The sequence below is a fragment of the Dicentrarchus labrax genome, unplaced genomic scaffold (genome assembly GCF_905237075.1).
Source record: "Dicentrarchus labrax unplaced genomic scaffold, dlabrax2021, whole genome shotgun sequence".
Lineage (NCBI taxonomy): Eukaryota > Metazoa > Chordata > Actinopteri > Moronidae > Dicentrarchus > Dicentrarchus labrax.
The window spans coordinates 26,389-53,729 of record NW_026136727.1 but is presented as its reverse complement, the minus strand read 5'-3'; the positions used below and the strand labels follow the sequence as shown (position 1 = coordinate 53,729).

At 49.9% G+C, this 27,341-nt stretch overlaps 2 protein-coding genes and 1 long non-coding RNA gene across 4 annotated transcripts; all 3 read right to left on the bottom strand.

Moving 5' to 3' along the window:
• Positions 1-2,678: 2,678 nt before the first annotated feature.
• On the bottom strand, positions 2,679-3,760 carry LOC127359462 (uncharacterized). The gene is made up of 3 exons (XM_051393247.1): positions 3,133-3,760; positions 2,844-3,039; positions 2,679-2,752 (listed from the first exon to the last, which is right to left on the bottom strand). The coding sequence occupies exons 1-3, from the start codon at positions 3,617-3,619 to the stop codon at positions 2,686-2,688; spliced, it is 750 nt and encodes a 249-aa protein (XP_051249207.1). The 5' UTR covers positions 3,620-3,760; the 3' UTR covers positions 2,679-2,685.
• Positions 3,761-14,471: 10,711 nt separating this feature from the next.
• LOC127359461 (uncharacterized) lies at positions 14,472-26,502 on the bottom strand. Of its 2 annotated transcripts, none has more exons than XM_051393245.1 (3): positions 25,986-26,502; positions 14,804-14,999; positions 14,472-14,712 (listed from the first exon to the last, which is right to left on the bottom strand). In XM_051393245.1, exons 1-3 carry the CDS (start codon positions 26,470-26,472, stop codon positions 14,646-14,648), a joined length of 750 nt encoding a protein of 249 aa, XP_051249205.1. In that variant the 5' UTR covers positions 26,473-26,502; the 3' UTR covers positions 14,472-14,645. The 2 variants fall into 2 exon arrangements, with proteins under 2 accessions (XP_051249205.1, XP_051249206.1); XM_051393246.1 differs by lacking the exon at positions 25,986-26,502 and adding an exon at positions 15,093-15,547.
• LOC127359464 (uncharacterized) lies at positions 17,041-17,823 on the bottom strand. Its single transcript, XR_007882638.1, has 3 exons — positions 17,626-17,823; positions 17,350-17,508; positions 17,041-17,182 (listed from the first exon to the last, which is right to left on the bottom strand). It is a non-coding gene; the product is annotated as an uncharacterized LOC127359464 (long non-coding RNA).
• Positions 26,503-27,341: the final 839 nt, after the last annotated feature.

Below are 27,341 nucleotides of genomic sequence, written 5' to 3'. Positions count from 1 at the left end.
GTGCTCTCCCCCCATATTGGCTGTGGCCAAAGTCTTTCTGCTGTGGCTGGCCACAGAGTTGGCAGATCCGCAGTTTGTGGGGCTTCCTCACTTTCCCACCTGGTTTCTCTGGTTTCTCATGCCTCTGTTTGAGGTTCCAGGCTGTTGTTCTGGGGAGCTTCTGTAGCTCACCAGGGCCAAGCTGTTCCCTGATCTACTCTTGCACTGTGCGTCCTCCAGGGCCCTCTTCCACAGCACAAAAGTATTGGCCCTTGAGGTAAGTGTGGCCACCATCGACTTTTTTTGTCTTTTGCTGCTTTAATTTTGCGCCTGTACACAGTGCAACGGGTGGGCTTGCTGGTCCCCGCCACTGGCTCTGCTGCCTGAAGCCGTCAAGGAGAGGAGCTGGAGGAGGAGGAGGAGGATGTGCAGTCGTAGTCCACTTAAATACAAATACAATACAGAACTCTGTTAGTCAAGGTACATAGAAACACAGATGCAGTTTAACAAAGTATATTTCTAACAAACCTAATGAAGTGACGTGTTTGGTTTTCCGCGTTGCTTTTCTGCCTTCCATTCTGTCCAACTAAACCCTCAGCACCCCCTGTTGTTTTACAGTGTCCATTTGAGGCCCATTCTCACCTAGTCTCTAGGTAAACCTTTGAACCTGACCCTGGGTTGACCCCTTGACCCTAGTTTTAAGTGAGGAGAGGGAATGATGTATTGTGTGACTGTTACCTGTGGGAATTTAGTGATATCAGGCACCTAGTCTAGATACCTAGTCTTCCCTATATTTATTTAATTTCTTAAAGACCGAAAGAAGCAGGAGAAAGCATTGGTTTAAAAAAGAAAAGTTTATTTAAAACAAAAACAATTAAGACAGCAATATACAACTATATAGATATATATTGGAATTTCCCCATTGTGGGACAAATAAAGGAATATCTTATATAAGACAACTATATACACAATATTTATTTAGCAAACATAATTGACAAACTAAATACACTATATACACAATATTTACAAATCCCTCCCTCCCAAACACACACACACACACACACACACACACACACACACACACACACACACACACACACACAAAGCGTTCGCTCAGAGAGGGGGAGCCGCCCCATCACTCACTCACACACACACACACACAAAGTGAAGTGTTCGCTCAGGCAGGGGGGCTGCTCCATCACGCCCCTTCACCTCTGCCAGCCACTGCTCCACAGTTTTCCCTTTCCCCTCGGCCCGGGAGCAGAAGGTCTCCTTCTTGTAGCGGCTGTGGCCAAACGCCCGCGTCTTCGGTTGGCCACTGCGCCTGCAGTTAAAGTGGGAGACCTTCTTTGCTGGTTATAAGTGTTCTCCCAGCTCCCGGCACAACGCTCTTTCTCCTCCTGGAGCTTGCGCCTCCAGGTGGTGTTCCTTGGCACTGGTGGAGCAGTGGCAGCTGTGGCTGTGGAGGGGATGTCACCGGCCTCCGCGCTGACGCTGGTGGACAGGACGGCGTCCGCGCTGGAGGCTTGTGGGGTGGCTGATGAGGAGGAGGAGGAGGCAGTGGAGGAGCTGGCGACGATGAGGTCCAGGACCAGAAGCGTCCGTGGGCAGGCGGTGCTGGAGGGGCTGGTCTGGCTGCTCAGGCTGCTGCAGCACAGTCGGTGGGGCAGGCAGGGGCTCCGCTGCAGTCTGGGGAGTGCTGGGCCCCAGGACTGCAATGGCGATGGTGTCCCTCATCATGGCCTTGCTCCTCTGGTTGTGCCTTAAAAAACAGAATGTAACAAATGCACATTAGTAATCATGACATCACACACACACACTCACACAGTGCCACTTCAAATCAGATGTGAGAGAAAGGATCAGGTCTTACCATTGCGTCAGGGTCCGCCGATTGACATCATATAGCTGGATGCGGGTGCTCGTCATGAGGGCTGCACAACTATAAACATTCTCGCGAATTGTTAGATAGTCCCTCATGACGGCACCCCAGCGAGGAATCCAGACCCCGGCAATCTTCCTGCCCTCGCTGCAGTGGAGGATGCTGAGGTCCAGCAGGACAGCCTCCACAAGCCTCGACACATCGGGAGACTGCGCCGCTCCCGCCCCCTTGCCCAGGACCGCACTACATAGACAGAGAGAGAGAGAGGAGAGAGAGAGAGAGAGAGAGAGTGAGTCAGTGAGTTAATTAGTGACTGACAGGACAGGACAAGAACCAAAAAAAGCTTGGAAATTTATTGTGACTGCTTACCACTTCACACTATCCACACCCCTGGCATGTGAGCGTGCCGCTGGGTGGTCCGGAATCGGCCTTGGACAAGCCGGCCCTGGTGACGGGGGGGAATTTGACCGCTGCCTTGTCCCAATCACTCAACTTCAGCCAGAGAGCGGTGATCTCTCTGGCTTGCCTGGGAGTGACGTAGCGGCGGTGGCGCAGTTCCACGAGGGCCTGGGCCAGGGCCACGACGTGCTGGTAGCTGCCTCCACCTGGCCCGATAACATCCTCCTCCTCCTCCTCCTCCTCCTCCTCCTCCTCCTCCAGCCTGCTGCACCTCCATTTGGTCCACGCGGGTGAGGTTTGAGGACTGAAGGAGAGCGCTGTGGTGTTCGAGGAGACGAATCTCCTCTGGTTCCTCCTCCTCGAACTCTTCATCACTGCCCCCCACCCCCCCGGCTTCGTCCTCATCAGTCCCTCCTGGAGCGTCAGGATCATCCAGGTCCTTCTGCAGCACAGCGCCCGTCTGGGAGAACAGGTACTCCACCCCAATGAGTTCCCCTGTGGGCACACAGAGACACAGATGTTAAATGACAGACACCTAAGACAGGTGTTAAACGTTACCGTTACCTCAGACAGATTTATGACTTACCTGTGTACTCCCTGGGCATGGTGTACGTGTCGACCAGCGTGAGCCCAAGAAGCTCTTGGGTCAGCTGGTCGAAGCTGTGCTGCAGCTGGGCACTGTAGCAACGCAGCGCCGACCTCTGTCCTCCCTCGATTCTCGTTCCACCGCACCAGGCCCTCCAGCAGGTACACCTGGAAGTGTACATCACTTGCAGATTGTCCTAAGCAGAAACAAAGCAACACAGTTAGTGTGAGGACAAATAAACACACAAATACATAATTGAGTCTGTGTTGTAAACCACACATGTACTTACCTGGGATGAAGCGGCACAGGTGCAGGTGGAACGATTCCAGGGAAGTGGAGCCTCGGCCGCACCGGTAGACGGGGAGTCTCACCCCGCCTTTGGTGAGCTCTCCCGTCTTGGTGTAGAGGTCCACTCCCGCAGGGGCCTGGATGCAGTCGAGGTGTCGGCGCTGCGTGCTCCAGATCTCCTCCATTCGGGCGCGGTCGATCAAAGGGACGCCCATGCTGTCCGTCACGTGCCAGAAGGTGTCCAGCACCTCTTGGACCAGCCGCTCCGTCTCCACTGCACCCCTGGTGCGGCGCCGGCAGTGACGGGCGAGCTCCTTGGCGGACAGCTTGACCTCCTGGGTGTCCCTCCCCTCCTCGGACTGCTTGGCTCCTCTCAGGCGGGACACGTCTTCGGCGTCCCACTCAAAAATGGCGAAGGAGAGCCTCGCCATGAAGAGGCCGTAGAGCTGGTGGCTGTCGGTGGTCACCCCTCTGGCGAAACGCCGCATGAGGTGCCACACGTCGAGCCTGACGACCAGCTCGTGCCACTCGTGGAACAGCTTGGACGTTTGACACTGTCCCACGGTGGCACAGCAGTCCCGGTCCACGTACAGGACCCTTGGAGGGGCCTTCCCGGCTTCGCGGTACCATGCCATGTCGACAAGTCCGCCCCCCCTCAGCTGCGGTGAGGACGGACATGAGCACCTGCCCGTACTCATTGCCGACGTTGGTGACCCAGGCGGCCGTCCCGGCAGCACCGCCCGCAAGCTTTTTGGTGATCTGTGTGACACAGCAACACAACAACATTCAGACACATGACAAAACAAACATTACACTGGGTACACGGCACGCTGTGGTGGATAACAAAACCTACCTTCTTGGTGGAGTCCATCTTCAAAAGATCACCAAAGATGGAAGTGACTCTGGCTCTCGTCTCGTCGAGCCTCGTCAAGGCGTCCCTGACGTAGACGTTGATGAGCCAGAGCACTGTGGGCACCGGGTGCATGGTTGGGAGCGACGACGCCGCCAGCGGCGCAGCGCCCGGTACCCGAAGCTTGCGGAGCACGGAAAGGTACAGCATCGACCGCGCCATCCACTCTCTGGTGTGCTGCTCCACCAGAGAGGCACGGAGGCGAGACGCACTGTTGCCCAAAGTGCGCTCCTTCATGAGCCCGATCACAGCTCTGTCGCAGGACAACCTGGGAGGGGAAAGAGGTGATCAGAGGTTACTGGAGAAAACCACAGAAATACATTACTGTTGCTGTTACTGTTTACATTACTTACTTGTACGTGAGAACTGCTGGAAACTGCTCACGATGGGCCATGTCCAGCTGTCCCAAGATGTCCTGCGACCATCCCGGCATCTTCTTGTGACAGGAGCTGCATTCCAGGTACTCCGTGCCCATGAAGTACCAGCAGCTCCTGTCCAAGACCCTCCTCACCGTCTTGTAGAGGCCAGCTCCCGCAAGCTTGCCCCCACAAGCGACGATGGGGCAGCGGAGGTGGTACGCCCACATCCTGTAGGGCACCCACAGGAAAAAGGGACTCTGGAAAAAGGGGTGGGCTGTGGCGGGTGGCTGGGTGTAGAGGGGCCGGGCACCTTGGTGGGTGCCACCACAGGCGGAGTTCAGATGTGAGGACACCCTGCCCGTTGGGTGCCCTCCTGAACAGTGCCCGGCCCACCCAGTCGTGCTGCTCTTCGGGGAGCGTCAGCCTCCAGCCACGTGGTAGCAGCTGAAACACACAGCAGTGTCAGACCGTTAGTGTACTGAACACAGACACACACACACTACAACACAATATGTCATCACTGAGCATACCTGTGCGCCGGGGCCTGACCTCTCCCCACAGGTGTTGTCCTGAAGGGGACGTTCCGGTGGCTGGGAGAGAGAGAAGGGGGGCACGGCTGATGGGGCATCCCTGCACGGGTCGACCTCCATGGCGGCAGCGAGCAGGTCAGCATCCGAGGGTCCATCCTGGGGACCAACAGCGTCCAGGGGTGGTTGTGGTGGTTGTGCTGCCAGGGCTGCCTTCTCTGCATCCCGGGCCTGCACATATTTTTTTAAGTCCACCAACCTGGACGCTTTGGCTGTGGGTGCCGCCTGCCTCACAAACTGTACATAGCTAAAAAAGAGAACAGAAATGCAATGGGTAAAAAAGTCACGCACACACACAGACATACACACACAGACACAGATACACACACAGACACAGACACACAGATACACACACAGACACACACAGACACACACACACACACAGACACACACACACACACAGACACACACACACACACACACAAACAAACAAACAACTTGCCTTGCCCGCTCACGGTCCGTCGACTCGTACAGGGTCTTGTAGGTCAGGTCACTATGAACACCGAACCCCACCAGCGTGTCGTCCACGCCCCTCATGGTCTGGGGACTGCCCTCGAGCATCCTACGCCTGTCGATGGCTGCCACCATCGGCGGGAACAGCCTGGCGTAGGAGACGAGGGCGTCTTTGTGCACCATGAGGGCATTCTGCTGACTAGTGCCCCCTTTGTCTCTCTCTCCCTCGTGGGACACACAGATGGTGACTGCGTATCCCACGTCATTCTCCAGCAGCCACCGGAACGTCTGACCACGGTACTGGCCGAGCTGCAGCTCGCTCTCGGCCAGCACCTGATGGTGATCGGTGGGGTTACCTCCCTTCTGCACCACCCTGTCTCTTGCCTCAGAGCGCACCAGCTCAGGGGTCTTAACCACCACCAGGGCAGTGGCAGAGGCAGAGGCCCCCCCTCTGGCGGCGGCTCAAGGCCAGCGCCTCCTGAGAGGCCCGCAGGGTCAGGTCAAGGTTTGCCTCAAAGCGGAAAATAGGCTGCATTTTCTAGAAAGACAAGAAATAAGATTTAAGTCAGTAATCTGCTACACATGCACTGTTTACATCCTACTGACAGTCTATTACTGTACTCAATGATACTGTGCCCATTCATTAACATACATTCAACATCAGGCGTCCTGTTTACACATTTAAACCATATTTACACTTTGAATTTTGACTTCAAACTGTAGTAACTACATCTACAGGGTCTAAGGAAGATAATCAGGTAGTCTGTTTAAAGATTAAATACATTGTGAGAGATCGCCAGCCCTCAGAAAAGTAGTAACTAAAATGACCTCATTCACCTCCTTGTTTTTAGCTAGCAAAATCACGGCTGGTCTGTTTACACATTTAAAGCATATTTACACTTCAAATTTTGACTCCACCTCGTTGTACCAGCATACCAAGGGTCTTAAGAAGTGAGCCAAGTTGTCTCATCACGTTTTTAAAGCGTTTCCAGAGATCGTCAGCTCATCACAGCAGTGGCTAAATGCTCATTCATTCCCAACGCTTAGCATGCTAATAGCGATTTATATGCTAACGCATCTAAAGCACAGTTAAACTTTAAATATCAACTCCACACAATAGCAGTACAATATCCTAGGTCTCAACAAGTAAACCCAGTATGGGAATATTATTTTAAACACATTTCACCGATCGGTAATGACATCGGCGGCAGTCCTAACTTACGCTAACGTTACATTGGCTCGCTGTTTCACTGCTAACTGATTACTGTATAATATATAAGCTGCCTTTTCAATGTAGCACATAATTTTACAAACAATAAAGTTTGTCTAACCTTATAATATTGTGTGAATGTCCGTCCGTCCGCTCACTCAAACGCCGCTCAGTCCGAATGAATGAATGACACTGACCGTGGCTGTGGCTTTGGGGGTGGGCGGGACATGCGGCGAGCTGTCGAATCACAGCACAGCACCCAAATGGAACAGACCAATGGGGTTGACCTGGCCTTCACCCATTGGCCTGTTCCATTTGAGCATGAGCCAATGATAGCCTCTGAAATCGGTAGGTGGGGACATTTATGTGGAACACAGGTACAGAGACGAAGGCTGTCCCAGAGCAGAGGCGCTCCCCCAGCGTTCTTCTCTGTTTTGGTCGGCACCCGCGCATGCGCACTAGAGCGCAAAGACGCGCGGTCGACGTGCGGAACGGCACTCCCGCTCGTCGGTTCGAATCCCGACGGAGGCAAACTGCGAAACGCGTGCATAGCGTCGAAATGTCTTCTCTAAATATAAAAAAATGATTAAAACATGCTTGGAACCTTTGTATAGAGTCTATAAATGATAATGAATTTGCATATTTCCAAGGCCAGGCAATGCAATAATAAATGGATTTTTCATTTACAGTACGGTTTATCTCCTGTGTCTTCATTTTATTGAGAATATGTATCATCAGTGTTTATTGAGAATATGTATCATCAGTGTTTATTGCTTTAAATTTGATATAGGACAAGAGAACAATGATACCAGTATAAAATGATGACAATTTATTTGAAATATGAAGTCAGATGTCCAGGATACAGGACAGTGCAGCATATCAGTGTGGAAAGGGCTTTACAAATAAAATACAATTCTCAGTAAAAAGGGTAAATAAATTATTTATGTATAAATTAAAGTTACATGCTGTGTATGATTTGTTTCCCCTTTTTCTTCAGTGAAATAAATATCAATTAAATATATTGTTGTTGTGTTCTGCATCTTAGCAACAACAACATCAAACACAGCAGAAGTACAGAGCAAAATAGATTATTTAAACTACAATCCAATAATAATAATAATAATAATAATAATAATAATAAATGGTGATGCAGAACAGAGCAGTGGCACAAGGCAATCACAGCAGGCAGACACATAGTATAAGAGCTCAGCACAGATATGCATGGATACATAACACAGGGGCATTACAGTGTGAAGTACCTGTACATACAAGGCTTTTTATTTTTTTGGCAGCAACAGAGCCAGTGGCAACAGCAGATGAACCAGCACAAATGGCAGTCCGATATCTTGCTTCGCAGCTACTGGATGTAACTGATGTAACAGTGATCACATTAATGAACATACCCACATGTCCAAAATAAAAAAAAATAAAAAAACTTTTCAGTGCATAGAATCAGAACAGCACAGAGGCATGACAGCGTGTTATACAGGTGTGAATGGGACACACATTCGCCCCAGTCATGAATCAAACAGCACAGAGGCATGACAGCGTGTTATACAGGTGTGAATGGGACACACATTTTTTTTCCAAGCAGAGTGTCACTGTGCTGTAGAAGAGTTGTGGCAGGGTGGGTGGACCGGTGTTGGTAGAAAGCCTCCACACTGCGGCAAAGTCCCGGTCCTTGTGGAGGGAAAAGTCAATGTCTTTTAAAAAAAAACACACACACACAACACTGCAAACAACTATATACACCTGCCCCAGCAAGAGTGCGAAATCAGTCCGGGGCTCGATTGCATGTGAAACAGGAAAAAGCCAGAATTACATGGGAAACGCAAAAAAGTCACTTTTAATAGTTTTGTCCATTACAGCCAAACTAAGTGAGAGAGCCACACCAAACCACTCTATAATGTACAAGTCGCCGCTGTGAAGCTTCCTGAGGTCGAAACTGGCAGATAGGTGCTTCCAGAAGAGAATGGCAGCTTGTGTGAAAAAGCTTGTTTTCTCAGCCTGAGAAGCTCATTCAGCACACTTAGTTGGAAAAACACCAAAGTCCCACAGAATTGCATGTGAAAAAGGAAAAAGCCAGAATTACATGGGAAAAGCAAAAAAGTCAATTTTAATATTTTTGTTCATTACAGCCAAACTAAGTGAGAGAGCCACACCAAACCACTTATGCATCACTTTAATTATGCCACTGTGAAGCTTTGCAAGTCCAGAATGAATTATTCTGTGGTCAAGTGTGCCCTCTTTTGTCGAAAAAGCGTAACTGCATTTGGAAGACAGAAAACCACTCTATAATGTACAATTCACCGCTGTGAAGCTTCCTGAGGTGGAAACTGGCAGATAGGTGCTTCTGGAAGAGAATGGCAGCTTGTGTGAAAAAGCTTGTTTTCTCAGCCTGAGAAGCTCATTCAGCACACTTAGTTGGAAAAACACCAAAGTCCCACAGAATTGCATGTGAAAAAGGAAAAAGCCAGAATTACATGGGAAAAGCAAAAAAGTCAATTTTAATATTTTTGTTCATTACAGCCAAACTAAGTGAGAGAGCCACATCAAACCACTTATGCATCACTTTAATTATGCCACTGTGAAGCTTTGCAAGTCCAGAATGAATTATTCTGTGGTCAAGTGTGCCCTCTTTTGTCGAAAAAGCGTAACTGCATTTGGAAGACAGAAAACCACTCTATAATGTACAATTCACCGCTGTGAAGCTTCCTGAGGTGGAAACTGGCAGATAGGTGCTTCTGGAAGAGAATGGCAGCTTGTGTGAAAAAGCTTGGTTTCTCAGCCTGGCACACTTAGGTGGAAAAACACCAAAGTCCCACAGAATTGCACTTGAAACAGGAAAAAGCCAGAATTACATGGGAAACGCAAAAAAGTCACTTTTAATAGTTTTGTCCATTAGAGCCAAACTAAGTGAGAGAGCCACACCAAACCACTCTATAATGTAAAAGTCACCGCTGTGAAGCTTCCTGAGGTGGAAACTGGCAGATAGGTGCTTCTGGAAGAGAATGGCAGCTTGTGTGAAAAAGCTTGTTTTTTCAGCCTGGCACACTCATGTGGAAAAACACCAAAGTCCCACAGAATTGCATGTGAAAAAGGAAAAAGCCAGAATTACATGGGAAACGCAAAAAAGTCACTTTTAATAGTTTTGTCCATTACAGCTGAACTAAGTGAGAGAGCCACACCAAACCACTTATGCATCACTTTAATTATGCCACTGTGAAGCTTTGCAAGTCCAGAATGAATTATTCTGTGGTCAAGTGTGCCCTCTTTTGTCGAAAAAGCGTAACTGCATTTGGAAGACAGAAAACCACTCTATAATGTACAAGTCACCGCTGTGAAGCTTCCTAAGGTGGAAACTGGCAGATAGGTGCTTCTGGAAGAGAATGGCAGCTTGTGTGAAAAAGCTTGTTTTCTCAGCCTGAGAAGCTCATTCAGCACACTTAGTTGGAAAAACACCAAAGTCCCACAGAATTGCATGTGAAAAAGGAAAAAGCCAGAATTACATGGGAAAAGCAAAAAAGTCAATTTTAATATTTTTGTTCATTACAGCCAAACTAAGTGAGAGAGCCACACCAAACCACTTATGCATCACTTTAATTATGCCACTGTGAAGCTTTGCAAGTCCAGAATGAATTATTCTGTGGTCAAGTGTGCCCTCTTTTGTCGAAAAGCGTAACTGCATTTGGAAGACAGAAAACCACTCTATAATGTACAATTCACCGCTGTGAAGCTTCCTGAGGGTGGAAACTGGCAGATAGGTGCTTCTGGAAGAGAATGGCAGCTTGTGTGAAAAAGCTTGGTTTCTCAGCCTGGCACACTTAGGTGGAAAAACACCAAAGTCCCACAGAATTGCACTTGAAACAGGAAAAAGCCAGAATTACATGGGAAACGCAAAAAAGTCACTTTTAATAGTTTTGTCCATTAGAGCCAAACTAAGTGAGAGAGCCACACCAAACCACTCTATAATGTAAAAGTCACCGCTGTGAAGCTTCCTGAGGTGGAAACTGGCAGATAGGTGCTTCTGGAAGAGAATGGCAGCTTGTGTGAAAAAGCTTGTTTTTTCAGCCTGGCACACTCATGTGGAAAAACACCAAAGTCCCACAGAATTGCATGTGAAACAGGAAAAAGCCAGAATTACATGGGAAACGCAAAAAAGTCACTTTTAATAGTTTTGTCCATTACAGCTGAACTAAGTGAGAGAGCCACACCAAACCACTTATGCATCACTTTAATTATGCCACTGTGAAGCTTTGCAAGTCCAGAATGAATTATTCTGTGGTCAAGTGTGCCCTCTTTTGTCGAAAAAGCGTAACTGCATTTGGAACACAGAAAACCACTCTATAATGTACAAGTCACCGCTGTGAAGCTTCCTAAGGTGGAAACTGGCAGATAGGTGCTTCCAGAAGAGAATGGCAGCTTGTGTGAAAAAGCTTGTTTTCTCAGCCTGAGAAGCTCATTCAGCACACTTAGGTGGAAAAACACCAAAGTCCCACAGAATTGCATGTGAAACAGGAAAAAGCCAGAATTACATGGGGAACGCAAAAAAGTCACTTTTAATAGTTTTGTGCATTACAGCCAAACTAAGTGAGAGAGCCACACCAAACCACTCTATAATGTACTAGTCACCGCTGTGAAGCTTCCTGAGGTGGAAACTGGCAGATAGGTGCTTCTGGAAGACAATGGCAGCTTAAATGAAAAAGCTTCTTTTCTCAGCTGTTGTTCGACGTCATCCCGAGCACATGGTTACTTATCATATGGCGAATTAAAGGCACCTGCACGCATTTAAAGCAAGGAGACCTGTTTTGTTAAATGTGCATTAATATTTGTATCGTTTTGGCCTCCTGAATGGCTCCAGGTTTAAAAAGTCAAGTTAAAAAGTACTTAAATAGACATGACAAGGTTTTAATCAATTCAATATTTATTAGGAATGGTCAAAATGTATAATAGATAAGCTGGGAAAGTGCAATGTAGCAGCAGCATTACACACAGTAACAACACACAGACATATCAAAAAAATCAACATAGAATGCAATATAAAAAATGGATAAATAACCAGTATAATTGCAGTGCAAACTAAAAATAAAAAATATAAGGTGCAGTGAACAGATGAAACATATAAGGTGCTTGGATAATAGTACAGTAAATATTTAAAAAAAAAAAACTTTTAATGTCTTTTTAAACTCTTCTCAGCCAGCCACAGCTCCACAGTCTTCCCTTCATAGAAAGCACAGAAGTGCTCTCCCCCATATTGGCTGTGGCCAAAGTCTTTCTGCTGTGGCTGGCCACAGAGTTGGCAGATCCGCAGTTTGTGGGGCTTCCTCACTTTCCCACCTGGTTTCTCTGGTTTCTCATGCCTCTGTTTGAGGTTCCAGGCTGTTGTTCTGGGGAGCTTCTGTAGCTCACCAGGGCCAAGCTGTTCCCTGATCTACTCTTGCACTGTGCGTCCTCCAGGGCCCTCTTCCACAGCACAAAAGTATTGGCCCTTGAGGTAAGTGTGGCCACCATCCACCGTGCATGCTTGGCCACGGATGTTGCAGGGGTCACCAGGTTTGTGCTGTGGCTTTCCCCTGGTACTTTGGAGGACTTTTTTGTCTTTTGCTGCTTTAATTTTGCGCCTGTACACAGTGCAACGGGTGGGCTTGCTGGTCCCCGCCACTGGCTCTGCTGCCTGAAGCCGTCAAGGAGAGGAGCTGGAGGAGGAGGAGGAGGAGGAGGATGTGCAGTCGTAGTCCACTTAAATACAAATACAATACAGAACTCTGTTAGTCAAGGTACATAGAAACACAGATGCAGTTTAACAAAGTATATTTCTAACAAACCTAATGAAGTGACGTGTTTGGTTTTCCGCGTTGCTTTTCTGCCTTCCATTCTGTCCAACTAAACCCTCAGCACCCCCTGTTGTTTTACAGTGTCCATTTGAGGCCCATTCTCACCTAGTCTCTAGGTAAACCTTTGAACCTGACCCTGGGTTGACCCCTTGACCCTAGTTTTAAGTGAGGAGAGGGAATGATGTATTGTGTGACTGTTACCTGTGGGAATTTAGTGATATCAGGCACCTAGTCTAGATACCTAGTCTTCCCTATATTTATTTAATTTCTTAAAGACCGAAAGAAGCAGGAGAAAGCATTGGTTTAAAAAAGAAAAGTTTATTTAAAACAAAAACAATTAAGACAGCAATATACAACTATATAGATATATATTGGAATTTCCCCATTGTGGGACAAATAAAGGAATATCTTATATAAGACAACTATATACACAATATTTATTTAGCAAACATAATTGACAAACTAAATACACTATATACACAATATTTACAAATCCCTCCCTCCCAAACACACACACACACACACACACACACACACACACACACACAAAGCGTTCGTTCAGAGAGGGGGAGCCGCCCCATCACTCACTCACACACACACACACACAAAGTGAAGTGTTCGCTCAGGCAGGGGGGGCTGCTCCATCACGCCCCTTCACCTCTGCCAGCCACTGCTCCACAGTTCTCCCTTTCCCCTCGGCCCGGGAGCAGAAGGTCTCCTTCTTGTAGCGGCTGTGGCCAAACGCCCGCGTCTTCGGTTGGCCACTGCGCCTGCAGTTAAAGTGGGAGACCTTCTTTGCTGGTTTTAAGTGTTCTCCCAGCTCCCGGCACAACGCTCTTTCTCCTCCTGGAGCTTGCGCCTCCAGGCGGTGTTCCTTGGCACTGGTGGAGCAGTGGCAGCTGTGGCTGTGGAGGGGGATGTCACCGGCCTCCGCGCTGACGCTGGTGGACAGGACGGCGTCCGCGCTGGAGGCTTGTGGGGTGGCTGATGAGGAGGAGGAGGAGGCAGTGGAGGAGCTGGCGACGATGAGGTCCAGGACCAGAAGCGTCCGTGGGCAGGCGGTGCTGGAGGGGCTGGTCTGGCTGCTCAGGCTGCTGCAGCACAGTCGGTGGGGCAGGCAGGGGCTCCGCTGCAGTCTGGGGAGTGCTGGGCCCCAGGACTGCAATGGCGATGGTGTCCCTCATCATGGCCTTGCTCCTCTGGTTGTGCCTTAAAAAACAGAATGTAACAAATGCACATTAGTAATCATGACATCACACACACACACTCACACAGTGCCACTTCAAATCAGATGTGAGAGAAAGGATCAGGTCTTACCATTGCGTCAGGGTCCGCCGATTGACATCATATAGCTGGATGCGGGTGCTCGTCATGAGGGCTGCACAACTATAAACATTCTCGCGAATTGTTAGATAGTCCCTCATGACGGCACCCCAGCGAGGAATCCAGACCCCGGCAATCTTCCTGCCCTCGCTGCAGTGGAGGATGCTGAGGTCCAGCAGGACAGCCTCCACAAGCCTCGACACATCGGGAGACTGCGCCGCTCCCGCCCCCTTGCCCAGGACCGCACTACATAGACAGAGAGAGAGAGAGGAGAGAGAGAGAGAGAGAGAGAGAGAGTGAGTCAGTGAGTTAATTAGTGACTGACAGGACAGGACAAGAACCAAAAAAAGCTTGGAAATTTATTGTGACTGCTTACCGCTTCACACTATCCACACCCCTGGCATGTGAGCGTGCCGCTGGGTGGTCCGGAATCGGCCTTGGACAAGCCGGCCCTGGTGACGGGGGGGGGGAATTTGACCGCTGCCTTGTCCCAATCACTCAACTTCAGCCAGAGAGCGGTGATCTCTCTGGCTTGCCTGGGAGTGACGTAGCGGCGGTGGCGCAGTTCCACGAGGGCCTGGGCCAGGGCCACGACGTGCTGGTAGCTGCCTCCACCTGGCCCGATAACATCCTCCTCCTCCTCCTCCTCCTCCTCCTCCTCCTCCTCAGCCTGCTGCACCTCCATTTGGTCCACGCGGGTGAGGTTTGAGGACTGAAGGAGAGCGCTGTGGTGTTCGAGGAGACGAATCTCCTCTGGTTCCTCCTCCTCGAACTCTTCATCACTGCCCCCCACCCCCCCCCGGCTTCGTCCTCATCAGTCCCTCCTGGAGCGTCAGGATCATCCAGGTCCTTCTGCAGCACAGCGCCCGTCTGGGAGAACAGGTACTCCACCCCAATGAGTTCCCCTGTGGGCACACAGAGACACAGATGTTAAATGACAGACACCTAAGACAGGTGTTAAACGTTACCGTTACCTCAGACAGATTTATGACTTACCTGTGTACTCCCTGGGCATGGTGTACGTGTCGACCAGCGTGAGCCCAAGAAGCTCTTGGGTCAGCTGGTCGAAGCTGTGCTGCAGCTGGGCACTGTAGCAACGCAGCGCCGACCTCTGTCCTCCCTCGATTCTCGTTCCACCGCACCAGGCCCTCCAGCAGGTACACCTGGAAGTGTACATCACTTGCAGATTGTCCTAAGCAGAAACAAAGCAACACAGTTAGTGTGAGGACAAATAAACACACAAATACATAATTGAGTCTGTGTTGTAAACCACACATGTACTTACCTGGGATGAAGCGGCACAGGTGCAGGTGGAACGATTCCAGGGAAGTGGAGCCTCGGCCGCACCGGTAGACGGGGAGCCTCACCCCGCCTTTGGTGAGCTCTCCCGTCTTGGTGTAGAGGTCCACTCCCGCAGGGGCCTGGATGCAGTCGAGGTGTCGGCGCTGCGTGCTCCAGATCTCCTCCATTCGGGCGCGGTCGATCAAAGGGACGCCCATGCTGTCCGTCACGTGCCAGAAGGTGTCCAGCACCTCTTGGACCAGCCGCTCCGTCTCCACTGCACCCCTGGTGCGGCGCCGGCAGTGACGGGCGAGCTCCTTGGCGGACAGCTTGACCTCCTGGGTGTCCCTCCCCTCCTCGGACTGCTTGGCTCCTCTCAGGCGGGACACGTCTTCGGCGTCCCACTCAAAAATGGCGAAGGAGAGCCTCGCCATGAAGAGGCCGTAGAGCTGGTGGCTGTCGGTGGTCACCCCCTCTGGCGAAACGCCGCATGAGGTGCCACACGTCGAGCCTGACGACCAGCTCGTGCCACTCGTGGAACAGCTTGGACGTTTGACACTGTCCCACGGTGGCACAGCAGTCCCGGTCCACGTACAGGACCCTTGGAGGGGCCTTCCCGGCTTCGCGGTACCATGCCATGTCGACAAGTCCGCCCCCCTCAGCTGCGGTGAGGACGGACATGAGCACCTGCCCGTACTCATTGCCGACGTTGGTGACCCAGGCGGCCGTCCCGGCAGCACCGCCCGCAAGCTTTTTGGTGATCTGTGTGACACAGCAACACAACAACATTCAGACACATGACAAAACAAACATTACACTGGGTACACGGCACGCTGTGGTGGATAACAAAACCTACCTTCTTGGTGGAGTCCATCTTCAAAAGATCACCAAAGACGGAAGTGACTCTGGCTCTCGTCTCGTCGAGCCTCGTCAAGGCGTCCCTGACGTAGACGTTGATGAGCCAGAGCACTGTGGGCACCGGGTGCATGGTTGGGAGCGACGACGCCGCCAGCGGCGCAGCGCCCGGTACCCGAAGCTTGCGGAGCACGGAAAGGTACAGCATCGACCGCGCCATCCACTCTCTGGTGTGCTGCTCCACCAGAGAGGCACGGAGGCGAGACGCACTGTTGCCCAAAGTGCGCTCCTTCATGAGCCCGATCACAGCTCTGTCGCAGGACAACCTGGGAGGGGAAAGAGGTGATCAGAGGTTACTGGAGAAAACCACAGAAATACATTACTGTTGCTGTTACTGTTTACATTACTTACTTGTACGTGAGAACTGCTGGAAACTGCTCACGATGGGCCATGTCCAGCTGTCCCAAGATGTCCTGCGACCATCCCGGCATCTTCTTGTGACAGGAGCTGCATTCCAGGTACTCCGTGCCCATGAAGTACCAGCAGCTCCTGTCCAAGACCCTCCTCACCGTCTTGTAGAGGCCAGCTCCCGCAAGCTTGCCCCCACAGGCGACGATGGGGCAGCGGAGGTGGTACGCCCACATCCTGTAGGGCACCCACAGGAAAAAGGGACTCTGGAAAAAGGGGTGGGCTGTGGCGGGTGGCTGGGTGTAGAGGGGCCGGGCACCTGGTGGGTGCCACCACAGGCGGAGTTCAGATGTGAGGACACCCTGCCCGTTGGGTGCCCTCCTGAACAGTGCCCGGCCCACCCAGTCGTGCTGCTCTTCGGGGAGCGTCAGCCTCCAGCCACGTGGTAGCAGCTGAAACACACAGCAGTGTCAGACCGTTAGTGTACTGAACACAGACACACACACACTACAACACAATATGTCATCACTGAGCATACCTGTGCGCCGGGGCCTGACCTCTCCCCACAGGTGTTGTCCTGAAGGGGACGTTCCGGTGGCTGGGAGAGAGAGAAGGGGGGCACGGCTATGGGCCCGGGTCGACCCCATGGCGGCAGCGAGCAGGTCAGCATCCGAGGGTCCATCCTGGGGACCAACAGCGTCCAGGGGTGGTTGTGGTGGTTGTGCTGCCAGGGCTGCCTTCTCTGCATCCCGGGCCTGCACATATTTTTTTAAGTCCACCAACCTGGACGCTTTGGCTGTGGGTGCCGCCTGCCTCACAAACTGTACATAGCTAAAAAAGAGAACAGAAATGCAATGGGTAAAAAAGTCACGCACACACACAGACATACACACACAGACACAGATACACACACAGACACACACAGATACACACACAGACACACACACACACACACACACACACACACACACACACAACACAACAAACAAACAACTTACCTTGCCCGCTCACGGTCCGTCGACTCGTACAGGGTCTTGTAGGTCAGGTCACTATGAACACCGAACCCCACCAGCGTGTCGTCCACGCCCCTCATGGTCTGGGGACTGCCCTCGAGCATCCTACGCCTGTCGATGGCTGCCACCATCGGCGGGAACAGCCTGGTGGGCAGTCCAGTCCCCCTTCTCCTCCCTCGGACACACAGATGGTCTGCTCCCACGTCATTCTCCAGCAGCCACGGACGTCACCACGGTACTGGCCGACCAGCGCGCCAGCACCTGATGGTGATCGGTGGGGTTACCTCCCTTCTGCACCACCCTGTCTCTTGCCTCAGAGCGCACCAGCTCAGGGGTCTTAACCACCACCAGGGCAGTGGCAGAGGCAGAGGCCCCCCTCTGGCGGCGGCTCAAGGCCAGCGCCTCCTGAGAGGCCCGCAGGGTCAGGTCAAGGTTTGCCTCAAAGCGGAAAATAGGCTGCATTTTCTAGAAAGACAAGAAATAAGATTTAAGTCAGTAATCTGCTACACATGCACTGTTTACATCCTACTGACAGTCTATTACTGTACTCAATGATACTGTGCCCATTCATTAACATACATTCAACATCAGGCGTCCTGTTTACACATTTAAACCATATTTACACTTTGAATTTTGACTTCAAACTGTAGTAACTACATCTACAGGGTCTAAGGAAGATAATCAGGTAGTCTGTTTAAAGATTAAATACATTGTGAGAGATCGCCAGCCCTCAGAAAAGTAGTAACTAAAATGACCTCATTCACCTCCTTGTTTTTAGCTAGCAAAATCACGGCTGGTCTGTTTACACATTTAAAGCATATTTACACTTCAAATTTTGACTCCACCTCGTTGTACCAGCATACCAAGGGTCTTAAGAAGTGAGCCAAGTTGTCTCATCACGTTTTTAAAGCGTTTCCAGAGATCGTCAGCTCATCACAGCAGTGGCTAAATGCTCATTCATTTCCAACGCTTAGCATGCTAATAGCGATTTATATGCTAACGCATCTAAAGCACAGTTAAACTTTAAATATCAACTCCACACAATAGCAGTACAATATCCTAGGTCTCAACAAGTAAACCCAGTATGGGAATATTATTTTAAACACATTTCACCGATCGGTAATGACATCGGCGGCAGTCCTAACTTACGCTAACGTTACATTGGCTCGCTGTTTCACTGCTAACTGATTACTGTATAATATATAAGCTGCCTTTTCAATGTAGCACATAATTTTACAAACAATAAAGTTTGTCTAACCTTATAATATTGTGTGAATGTCCGTCCGTCCGCTCACTCAAACGCCGCTCAGTCCGAATGAATGAATGACACTGACCGTGGCTGTGGCTTTGGGGGTGGGCGGGACATGCGGCGAGCTGTCGAATCACAGCACAGCACCCAAATGGAACAGACCAATGGGGTTGACCTGGCCTTCACCCATTGGCCTGTTCCATTTGAGCATGAGCCAATGATAGCCTCTGAAATCGGTAGGTGGGGACATTTATGTGGAACACAGGTACAGAGACGAAGGCTGTCCCAGAGCAGAGGCGCTCCCCCAGCGTTCTTCTCTGTTTTGGTCGGCACCCGCGCATGCGCACTAGAGCGCAAAAGACGCGCGGTCGACGTGCGGAACGGCACTCCCGCTCGCCGGTTCGAATCCCGACGGAGGCAAACTGCGAAACGCGTGCATAGCGTCGAAATGTCTTCTCTAAATATAAAAAAATGATTAAAACATGCTTGGAACCGTTGTATAGAGTCTATAAATGATAATGAATTTGCATATTTCCAAGGCCAGGCAATGCAATAATAAATGGATTTTTCATTTACAGTACGGTTTATCTCCTGTGTCTTCATTTTATTGAGAATATGTATCATCAGTGTTTATTGAGAATATGTATCATCAGTGTTTATTGCTTTAAATTTGATATAGGACAAGAGAACAATGATACCAGTATAAAATGATGACAATTTATTTGAAATATGAAGTCAGATGTCCAGGATACAGGACAGTGCAGCATATCAGTGTGGAAAGGGCTTTACAAATAAAATACAATTCTCAGTAAAAAAGGGTAAATAAATTATTTATGTATAAATTAAAGTTACATGCTGTGTATGATTTGTTTCCCCTTTTTCTTCAGTGAAATAAATATCAATTAAATATATTGTTGTTGTGTTCTGCATCTTCACAACAACAACATCAAACACAGCAGAAGTACAGAGCAAAATAGATTATTTAAACTACAATCCAATAATAATAATAATAATAATAATAATAATAAAATGGTGATGCAGAACAGAGCAGTGGCACAAGGCAATCACAGCAGGCAGACACATAGTATAAGAGCTCAGCACAGATATGCATGGATACATAACACAGGGGCATTACAGTGTGAAGTACCTGTACATACAAGGCTTTTTATTTTTTTGGCAGCAACAGAGCCAGTGGCAACAGCAGATGAACCAGCACAAATGGCAGTCCGATATCTTGCGTCGCAGCTACTGGATGTAACTGATGTAACAGTGATCACATTAATGAACATACCCACATGTCCAAAATATAAAAAATAAAAAAACTTGTCAGTGCATAGAATCAGAACAGCACAGAGGCATGACAGCGTGTTATACAGGTGTGAATGGGACACACAATGATTTCCCCCCCTTAAACCATATGACAGGCAGCAGACACACAGCAGGCCTATAAGACTTGTCAGTGCATAGAATCAGAACAGCACAGAGGCATGACAGCGTGTTATACAGGTGTGAATGGGACACACATTTTTTTCCAAGCAGAGTGTCACTGTGCTGTAGAAGAGTTGTGGCAGGGTGGGTGGACCGGTGTTGGTAGAAAGCCTCCACACTGCGGCAAAGTCCCGGTCCTTGTGGAGGGGAAAGTCAATGTCTTTTAAAAAAAAACACACACACACAACACTGCAAACAACTATATACACCTGCCCCAGCAAGAGTGCGAAATCAGTCCGGGGCTCGATTGCATGTGAAACAGGAAAAAGCCAGAATTACATGGGAAACGCTAAAAAGTCACTTTTAATAGTTTTGTCCATTACAGCCAAACTAAGTGAGAGAGCCACACCAAACCACTCTATAATGTACAAGTCGCCGCTGTGAAGCTTCCTGAGGTCGAAACTGGCAGATAGGTGCTTCCAGAAGAGAATGGCAGCTTGTGTGAAAAAGCTTGTTTTCTCAGCCTGAGAAGCTCATTCAGCACACTTAGTTGGAAAAACACCAAAGTCCCACAGAATTGCATGTGAAAAAGGAAAAAGCCAGAATTACATGGGAAAAGCAAAAAAGTCAATTTTAATATTTTTGTTCATTACAGCCAAACTAAGTGAGAGAGCCACACCAAACCACTTATGCATCACTTTAATTATGCCACTGTGAAGCTTTGCAAGTCCAGAATGAATTATTCTGTGGTCAAGTGTGCCCTCTTTTGTCGAAAAAGCGTAACTGCATTTGGAAGACAGAAAACCACTCTATAATGTACAATTCACCGCTGTGAAGCTTCCTGAGGTGGAAACTGGCAGATAGGTGCTTCTGGAAGAGAATGGCAGCTTGTGTGAAAAAGCTTGTTTTCTCAGCCTGAGAAGCTCATTCAGCACACTTAGTTGGAAAAACACCAAAGTCCCACAGAATTGCATGTGAAAAAGGAAAAAGCCAGAATTACATGGGAAAAGCAAAAAAGTCAATTTTAATATTTTTGTTCATTACAGCCAAACTAAGTGAGAGAGCCACATCAAACCACTTATGCATCACTTTAATTATGCCACTGTGAAGCTTTGCAAGTCCAGAATGAATTATTCTGTGGTCAAGTGTGCCCTCTTTTGTCGAAAAAGCGTAACTGCATTTGGAAGACAGAAAACCACTCTATAATGTACAATTCACCGCTGTGAAGCTTCCTGAGGTGGAAACTGGCAGATAGGTGCTTCTGGAAGAGAATGGCAGCTTGTGTGAAAAAGCTTGGTTTCTCAGCCTGGCACACTTAGGTGGAAAAACACCAAAGTCCCACAGAATTGCACTTGAAACAGGAAAAAGCCAGAATTACATGGGAAACGCAAAAAAGTCACTTTTAATAGTTTTGTCCATTAGAGCCAAACTAAGTGAGAGAGCCACACCAAACCACTCTATAATGTAAAAGTCACCGCTGTGAAGCTTCCTGAGGTGGAAACTGGCAGATAGGTGCTTCTGGAAGAGAATGGCAGCTTGTGTGAAAAAGCTTGTTTTTTCAGCCTGGCACACTCATGTGGAAAAACACCAAAGTCCCACAGAATTGCATGTGAAACAGGAAAAAGCAAGAATTACATGGGAAACGCAAAAAAGTCACTTTTAATAGTTTTGTCCATTACAGCTGAACTAAGTGAGAGAGCCACACCAAACCACTTATGCATCACTTTAATTATGCCACTGTGAAGCTTTGCAAGTCCAGAATGAATTATTCTGTGGTCAAGTGTGCCCTCTTTTGTCGAAAAAGCGTAACTGCATTTGGAACACAGAAAACCACTCTATAATGTACAAGTCACCGCTGTGAAGCTTCCTAAGGTGGAAACTGGCAGATAGGTGCTTCCAGAAGAGAATGGCAGCTTGTGTGAAAAAGCTTGTTTTCTCAGCCTGAGAAGCTCATTCAGCACACTTAGGTGGAAAAACACCAAAGTCCCACAGAATTGCATGTGAAACAGGAAAAAGCCAGAATTACATGGGGAACGCAAAAAAGTCACTTTTAATAGTTTTGTGCATTACAGCCAAACTAAGTGAGAGAGCCACACCAAACCACTCTATAATGTACTAGTCACCGCTGTGAAGCTTCCTGAGGTGGAAACTGGCAGATAGGTGCTTCTGGAAGACAATGGCAGCTTAAATGAAAAAGCTTCTTTTCTCAGCTGTTGTTCGACGTCATCCCGAGCACATGGTTACTTATCATATGGCGAATTAAAGGCACCTGCACGCATTTAAAGCAAGGAGACCTGTTTTGTTAAATGTGCATTAATATTTGTATCGTTTTGGCCTCCTGAATGGCTCCAGGTTTAAAAAGTCAAGTTAAAAAGTACTTAAATAGACATGACAAGGTTTTAATCAATTCAATATTTATTAGGAATGGTCAAAATGTATAATAGATAAGCTGGGAAAGTGCAATGTAGCAGCAGCATTACACACAGTAACAACACACAGACATATCAAAAAAATCAACATAGAATGCAATATAAAAAATGGATAAATAACCAGTATAATTGCAGTGCAAACTAAAAATAAAAAATATAAGGTGCAGTGAACAGATGAAACATATAAGGTGCTTGGATAATAGTACAGTAAATATTTAAAAAAAAAAAACTTTTAATGTCTTTTTAAACTCTTCTCAGCCAGCCACAGCTCCACAGTCTTCCCTTCATAGAAAGCACAGAAGTGCTCTCCCCCATATTGGCTGTGGCCAAAGTCTTTCTGCTGTGGCTGGCCACAGAGTTGGCAGATCCGCAGTTTGTGGGGCTTCCTCACTTTCCCACCTGGTTTCTCTGGTTTCTCATGCCTCTGTTTGAGGTTCCAGGCTGTTGTTCTGGGGAGCTTCTGTAGCTCACCAGGGCCAAGCTGTTCCCTGATCTACTCTTGCACTGTGCGTCCTCCAGGGCCCTCTTCCACAGCACAAAAGTATTGGCCCTTGAGGTAAGTGTGGCCACCATCCACCGTGCATGCTTGGCCACGGATGTTGCAGGGGTCACCAGGTTTGTGCTGTGGCTTTCCCCTGGTACTTTGGAGGACTTTTTTGTCTTTTGCTGCTTTAATTTTGCGCCTGTACACAGTGCAACGGGTGGGCTTGCTGGTCCCCGCCACTGGCTCTGCTGCCTGAAGCCGTCAAGGAGAGGAGCTGGAGGAGGAGGAGGAGGAGGAGGATGTGCAGTCGTAGTCCACTTAAATACAAATACAATACAGAACTCTGTTAGTCAAGGTACATAGAAACACAGATGCAGTTTAACAAAGTATATTTCTAACAAACCTAATGAAGTGACGTGTTTGGTTTTCCGCGTTGCTTTTCTGCCTTCCATTCTGTCCAACTAAACCCTCAGCACCCCCTGTTGTTTTACAGTGTCCATTTGAGGCCCATTCTCACCTAGTCTCTAGGTAAACCTTTGAACCTGACCCTGGGTTGACCCCTTGACCCTAGTTTTAAGTGAGGAGAGGGAATGATGTATTGTGTGACTGTTACCTGTGGGAATTTAGTGATATCAGGCACCTAGTCTAGATACCTAGTCTTCCCTATATTTATTTAATTTCTTAAAGACCGAAAGAAGCAGGAGAAAGCATTGGTTTAAAAAAGAAAAGTTTATTTAAAACAAAAACAATTAAGACAGCAATATACAACTATATAGATATATATTGGAACTTCCCCATTGTGGGACAAATAAAGGAATATCTTATATAAGACAACTATATACACAATATTTATTTAGCAAACATAATTGACAAACTAAATACACTATATACACAATATTTACAAATCCCTCCCTCCCAAACACACACACACACACACACACACACACACACACACACACACACACACACACAAAGCGTTCGTTCAGAGAGGGGGAGCCGCCCCATCACTCACTCACACACACACACACACAAAGTGAAGTGTTCGCTCAGGCAGGGGGGGCTGCTCCATCACGCCCCTTCACCTCTGCCAGCCACTGCTCCACAGTTCTCCCTTTCCCCTCGGCCCGGGAGCAGAAGGTCTCCTTCTTGTAGCGGCTGTGGCCAAACGCCCGCGTCTTCGGTTGGCCACTGCGCCTGCAGTTAAAGTGGGAGACCTTCTTTGCTGGTTTTAAGTGTTCTCCCAGCTCCCGGCACAACGCTCTTTCTCCTCCTGGAGCTTGCGCCTCCAGGCGGTGTTCCTTGGCACTGGTGGAGCAGTGGCAGCTGTGGCTGTGGAGGGGATGTCACCGGCCTCCGCGCTGACGCTGGTGGACAGGACGGCGTCCGCGCTGGAGGCTTGTGGGGTGGCTGATGAGGAGGAGGAGGAGGCAGTGGAGGAGCTGGCGACGATGAGGTCCAGGACCAGAAGCGTCCGTGGGCAGGCGGTGCTGGAGGGGCTGGTCTGGCTGCTCAGGCTGCTGCAGCACAGTCGGTGGGGCAGGCAGGGGCTCCGCTGCAGTCTGGGGAGTGCTGGGCCCCAGGACTGCAATGGCGATGGTGTCCCTCATCATGGCCTTGCTCCTCTGGTTGTGCCTTAAAAAACAGAATGTAACAAATGCACATTAGTAATCATGACATCACACACACACACTCACACAGTGCCACTTCAAATCAGATGTGAGAGAAAGGATCAGGTCTTACCATTGCGTCAGGGTCCGCCGATTGACATCATATAGCTGGATGCGGGTGCTCGTCATGAGGGCTGCACAACTATAAACATTCTCGCGAATTGTTAGATAGTCCCTCATGACGGCACCCCAGCGAGGAATCCAGACCCCGGCAATCTTCCTGCCCTCGCTGCAGTGGAGGATGCTGAGGTCCAGCAGGACAGCCTCCACAAGCCTCGACACATCGGGAGACTGCGCCGCTCCCGCCCCCTTGCCCAGGACCGCACTACATAGACAGAGAGAGAGAGAGGAGAGAGAGAGAGAGAGAGAGAGAGAGAGTGAGTCAGTGAGTTAATTAGTGACTGACAGGACAGGACAAGAACCAAAAAAAGCTTGGAAATTTATTGTGACTGCTTACCGCTTCACACTATCCACACCCCTGGCATGTGAGCGTGCCGCTGGGTGGTCCGGAATCGGCCTTGGACAAGCCGGCCCTGGTGACGGGGGGGGAATTTGACCGCTGCCTTGTCCCAATCACTCAACTTCAGCCAGAGAGCGGTGATCTCTCTGGCTTGCCTGGGAGTGACGTAGCGGCGGTGGCGCAGTTCCACGAGGGCCTGGGCCAGGGCCACGACGTGCTGGTAGCTGCCTCCACCTGGCCCGATAACATCCTCCTCCTCCTCCTCCTCCTCCTCCTCCTCCTCCTCAGCCTGCTGCACCTCCATTTGGTCCACGCGGGTGAGGTTTGAGGACTGAAGGAGAGCGCTGTGGTGTTCGAGGAGACGAATCTCCTCTGGTTCCTCCTCCTCGAACTCTTCATCACTGCCCCCCACCCCCCCCGGCTTCGTCCTCATCAGTCCCTCCTGGAGCGTCAGGATCATCCAGGTCCTTCTGCAGCACAGCGCCCGTCTGGGAGAACAGGTACTCCACCCCAATGAGTTCCCCCTGTGGGCACACAGAGACACAGATGTTAAATGACAGACACCTAAGACAGGTGTTAAACGTTACCGTTACCTCAGACAGATTTATGACTTACCTGTGTACTCCCTGGGCATGGTGTACGTGTCGACCAGCGTGAGCCCAAGAAGCTCTTGGGTCAGCTGGTCGAAGCTGTGCTGCAGCTGGGCACTGTAGCAACGCAGCGCCGACCTCTGTCCTCCCTCGATTCTCGTTCCACCGCACCAGGCCCTCCAGCAGGTACACCTGGAAGTGTACATCACTTGCAGATTGTCCTAAGCAGAAACAAAGCAACACAGTTAGTGTGAGGACAAATAAACACACAAATACATAATTGAGTCTGTGTTGTAAACCACACATGTACTTACCTGGGATGAAGCGGCACAGGTGCAGGTGGAACGATTCCAGGGAAGTGGAGCCTCGGCCGCACCGGTAGACGGGGAGTCTCACCCCGCCTTTGGTGAGCTCTCCCGTCTTGGTGTAGAGGTCCACTCCCGCAGGGGCCTGGATGCAGTCGAGGTGTCGGCGCTGCGTGCTCCAGATCTCCTCCATTCGGGCGCGGTCGATCAAAGGGACGCCCATGCTGTCCGTCACGTGCCAGAAGGTGTCCAGCACCTCTTGGACCAGCCGCTCCGTCTCCACTGCACCCCTGGTGCGGCGCCGGCAGTGACGGGCGAGCTCCTTGGCGGACAGCTTGACCTCCTGGGTGTCCCTCCCCTCCTCGGACTGCTTGGCTCCTCTCAGGCGGGACACGTCTTCGGCGTCCCACTCAAAAATGGCGAAGGAGAGCCTCGCCATGAAGAGGCCGTAGAGCTGGTGGCTGTCGGTGGTCACCCCTCTGGCGAAACGCCGCATGAGGTGCCACACGTCGAGCCTGACGACCAGCTCGTGCCACTCGTGGAACAGCTTGGACGTTTGACACTGTCCCACGGTGGCACAGCAGTCCCGGTCCACGTACAGGACCCTTGGAGGGGCCTTCCCGGCTTCGCGGTACCATGCCATGTCGACAAGTCCGCCCCCCCTCAGCTGCGGTGAGGACGGACATGAGCACCTGCCCGTACTCATTGCCGACGTTGGTGACCCAGGCGGCCGTCCCGGCAGCACCGCCCGCAAGCTTTTTGGTGATCTGTGTGACACAGCAACACAACAACATTCAGACACATGACAAAACAAACATTACACTGGGTACACGGCACGCTGTGGTGGATAACAAAACCTACCTTCTTGGTGGAGTCCATCTTCAAAAGATCACCAAAGACGGAAGTGACTCTGGCTCTCGTCTCGTCGAGCCTCGTCAAGGCGTCCCTGACGTAGACGTTGATGAGCCAGAGCACTGTGGGCACCGGGTGCATGGTTGGGAGCGACGACGCCGCCAGCGGCGCAGCGCCCGGTACCCGAAGCTTGCGGAGCACGGAAAGGTACAGCATCGACCGCGCCATCCACTCTCTGGTGTGCTGCTCCACCAGAGAGGCACGGAGGCGAGACGCACTGTTGCCCAAAGTGCGCTCCTTCATGAGCCCGATCACAGCTCTGTCGCAGGACAACCTGGGAGGGGAAAGAGGTGATCAGAGGTTACTGGAGAAAACCACAGAAATACATTACTGTTGCTGTTACTGTTTACATTACTTACTTGTACGTGAGAACTGCTGGAAACTGCTCACGATGGGCCATGTCCAGCTGTCCCAAGATGTCCTGCGACCATCCCGGCATCTTCTTGTGACAGG

Bases quoted from the DNA above. Each gene is read 5' to 3' on its own strand.
- LOC127359461 (XM_051393245.1), bottom strand. From the start codon at position 26,472: ATGCGGCGTTTCGCCAGAGGGGTGACCACCGACAGCCACCAGCTCTAC. The intron at 15,000-25,985 runs GTAAGTACATGT...GTTTCTGCTTAG, and splicing joins CCTGTGCCGCTTCATCCCAG to GACAATCTGCAAGTGATGTA. The intron at 14,713-14,803 runs GTAAGTCATAAA...GTGTGCCCACAG, and splicing joins CATGCCCAGGGAGTACACAG to GGGAACTCATTGGGGTGGAG.
- LOC127359462 (XM_051393247.1), bottom strand. From the start codon at position 3,619: ATGCGGCGTTTCGCCAGAGGGGTGACCACCGACAGCCACCAGCTCTAC. The intron at 3,040-3,132 runs GTAAGTACATGT...GTTTCTGCTTAG, and splicing joins CCTGTGCCGCTTCATCCCAG to GACAATCTGCAAGTGATGTA. The intron at 2,753-2,843 runs GTAAGTCATAAA...GTGTGCCCACAG, and splicing joins CATGCCCAGGGAGTACACAG to GGGAACTCATTGGGGTGGAG.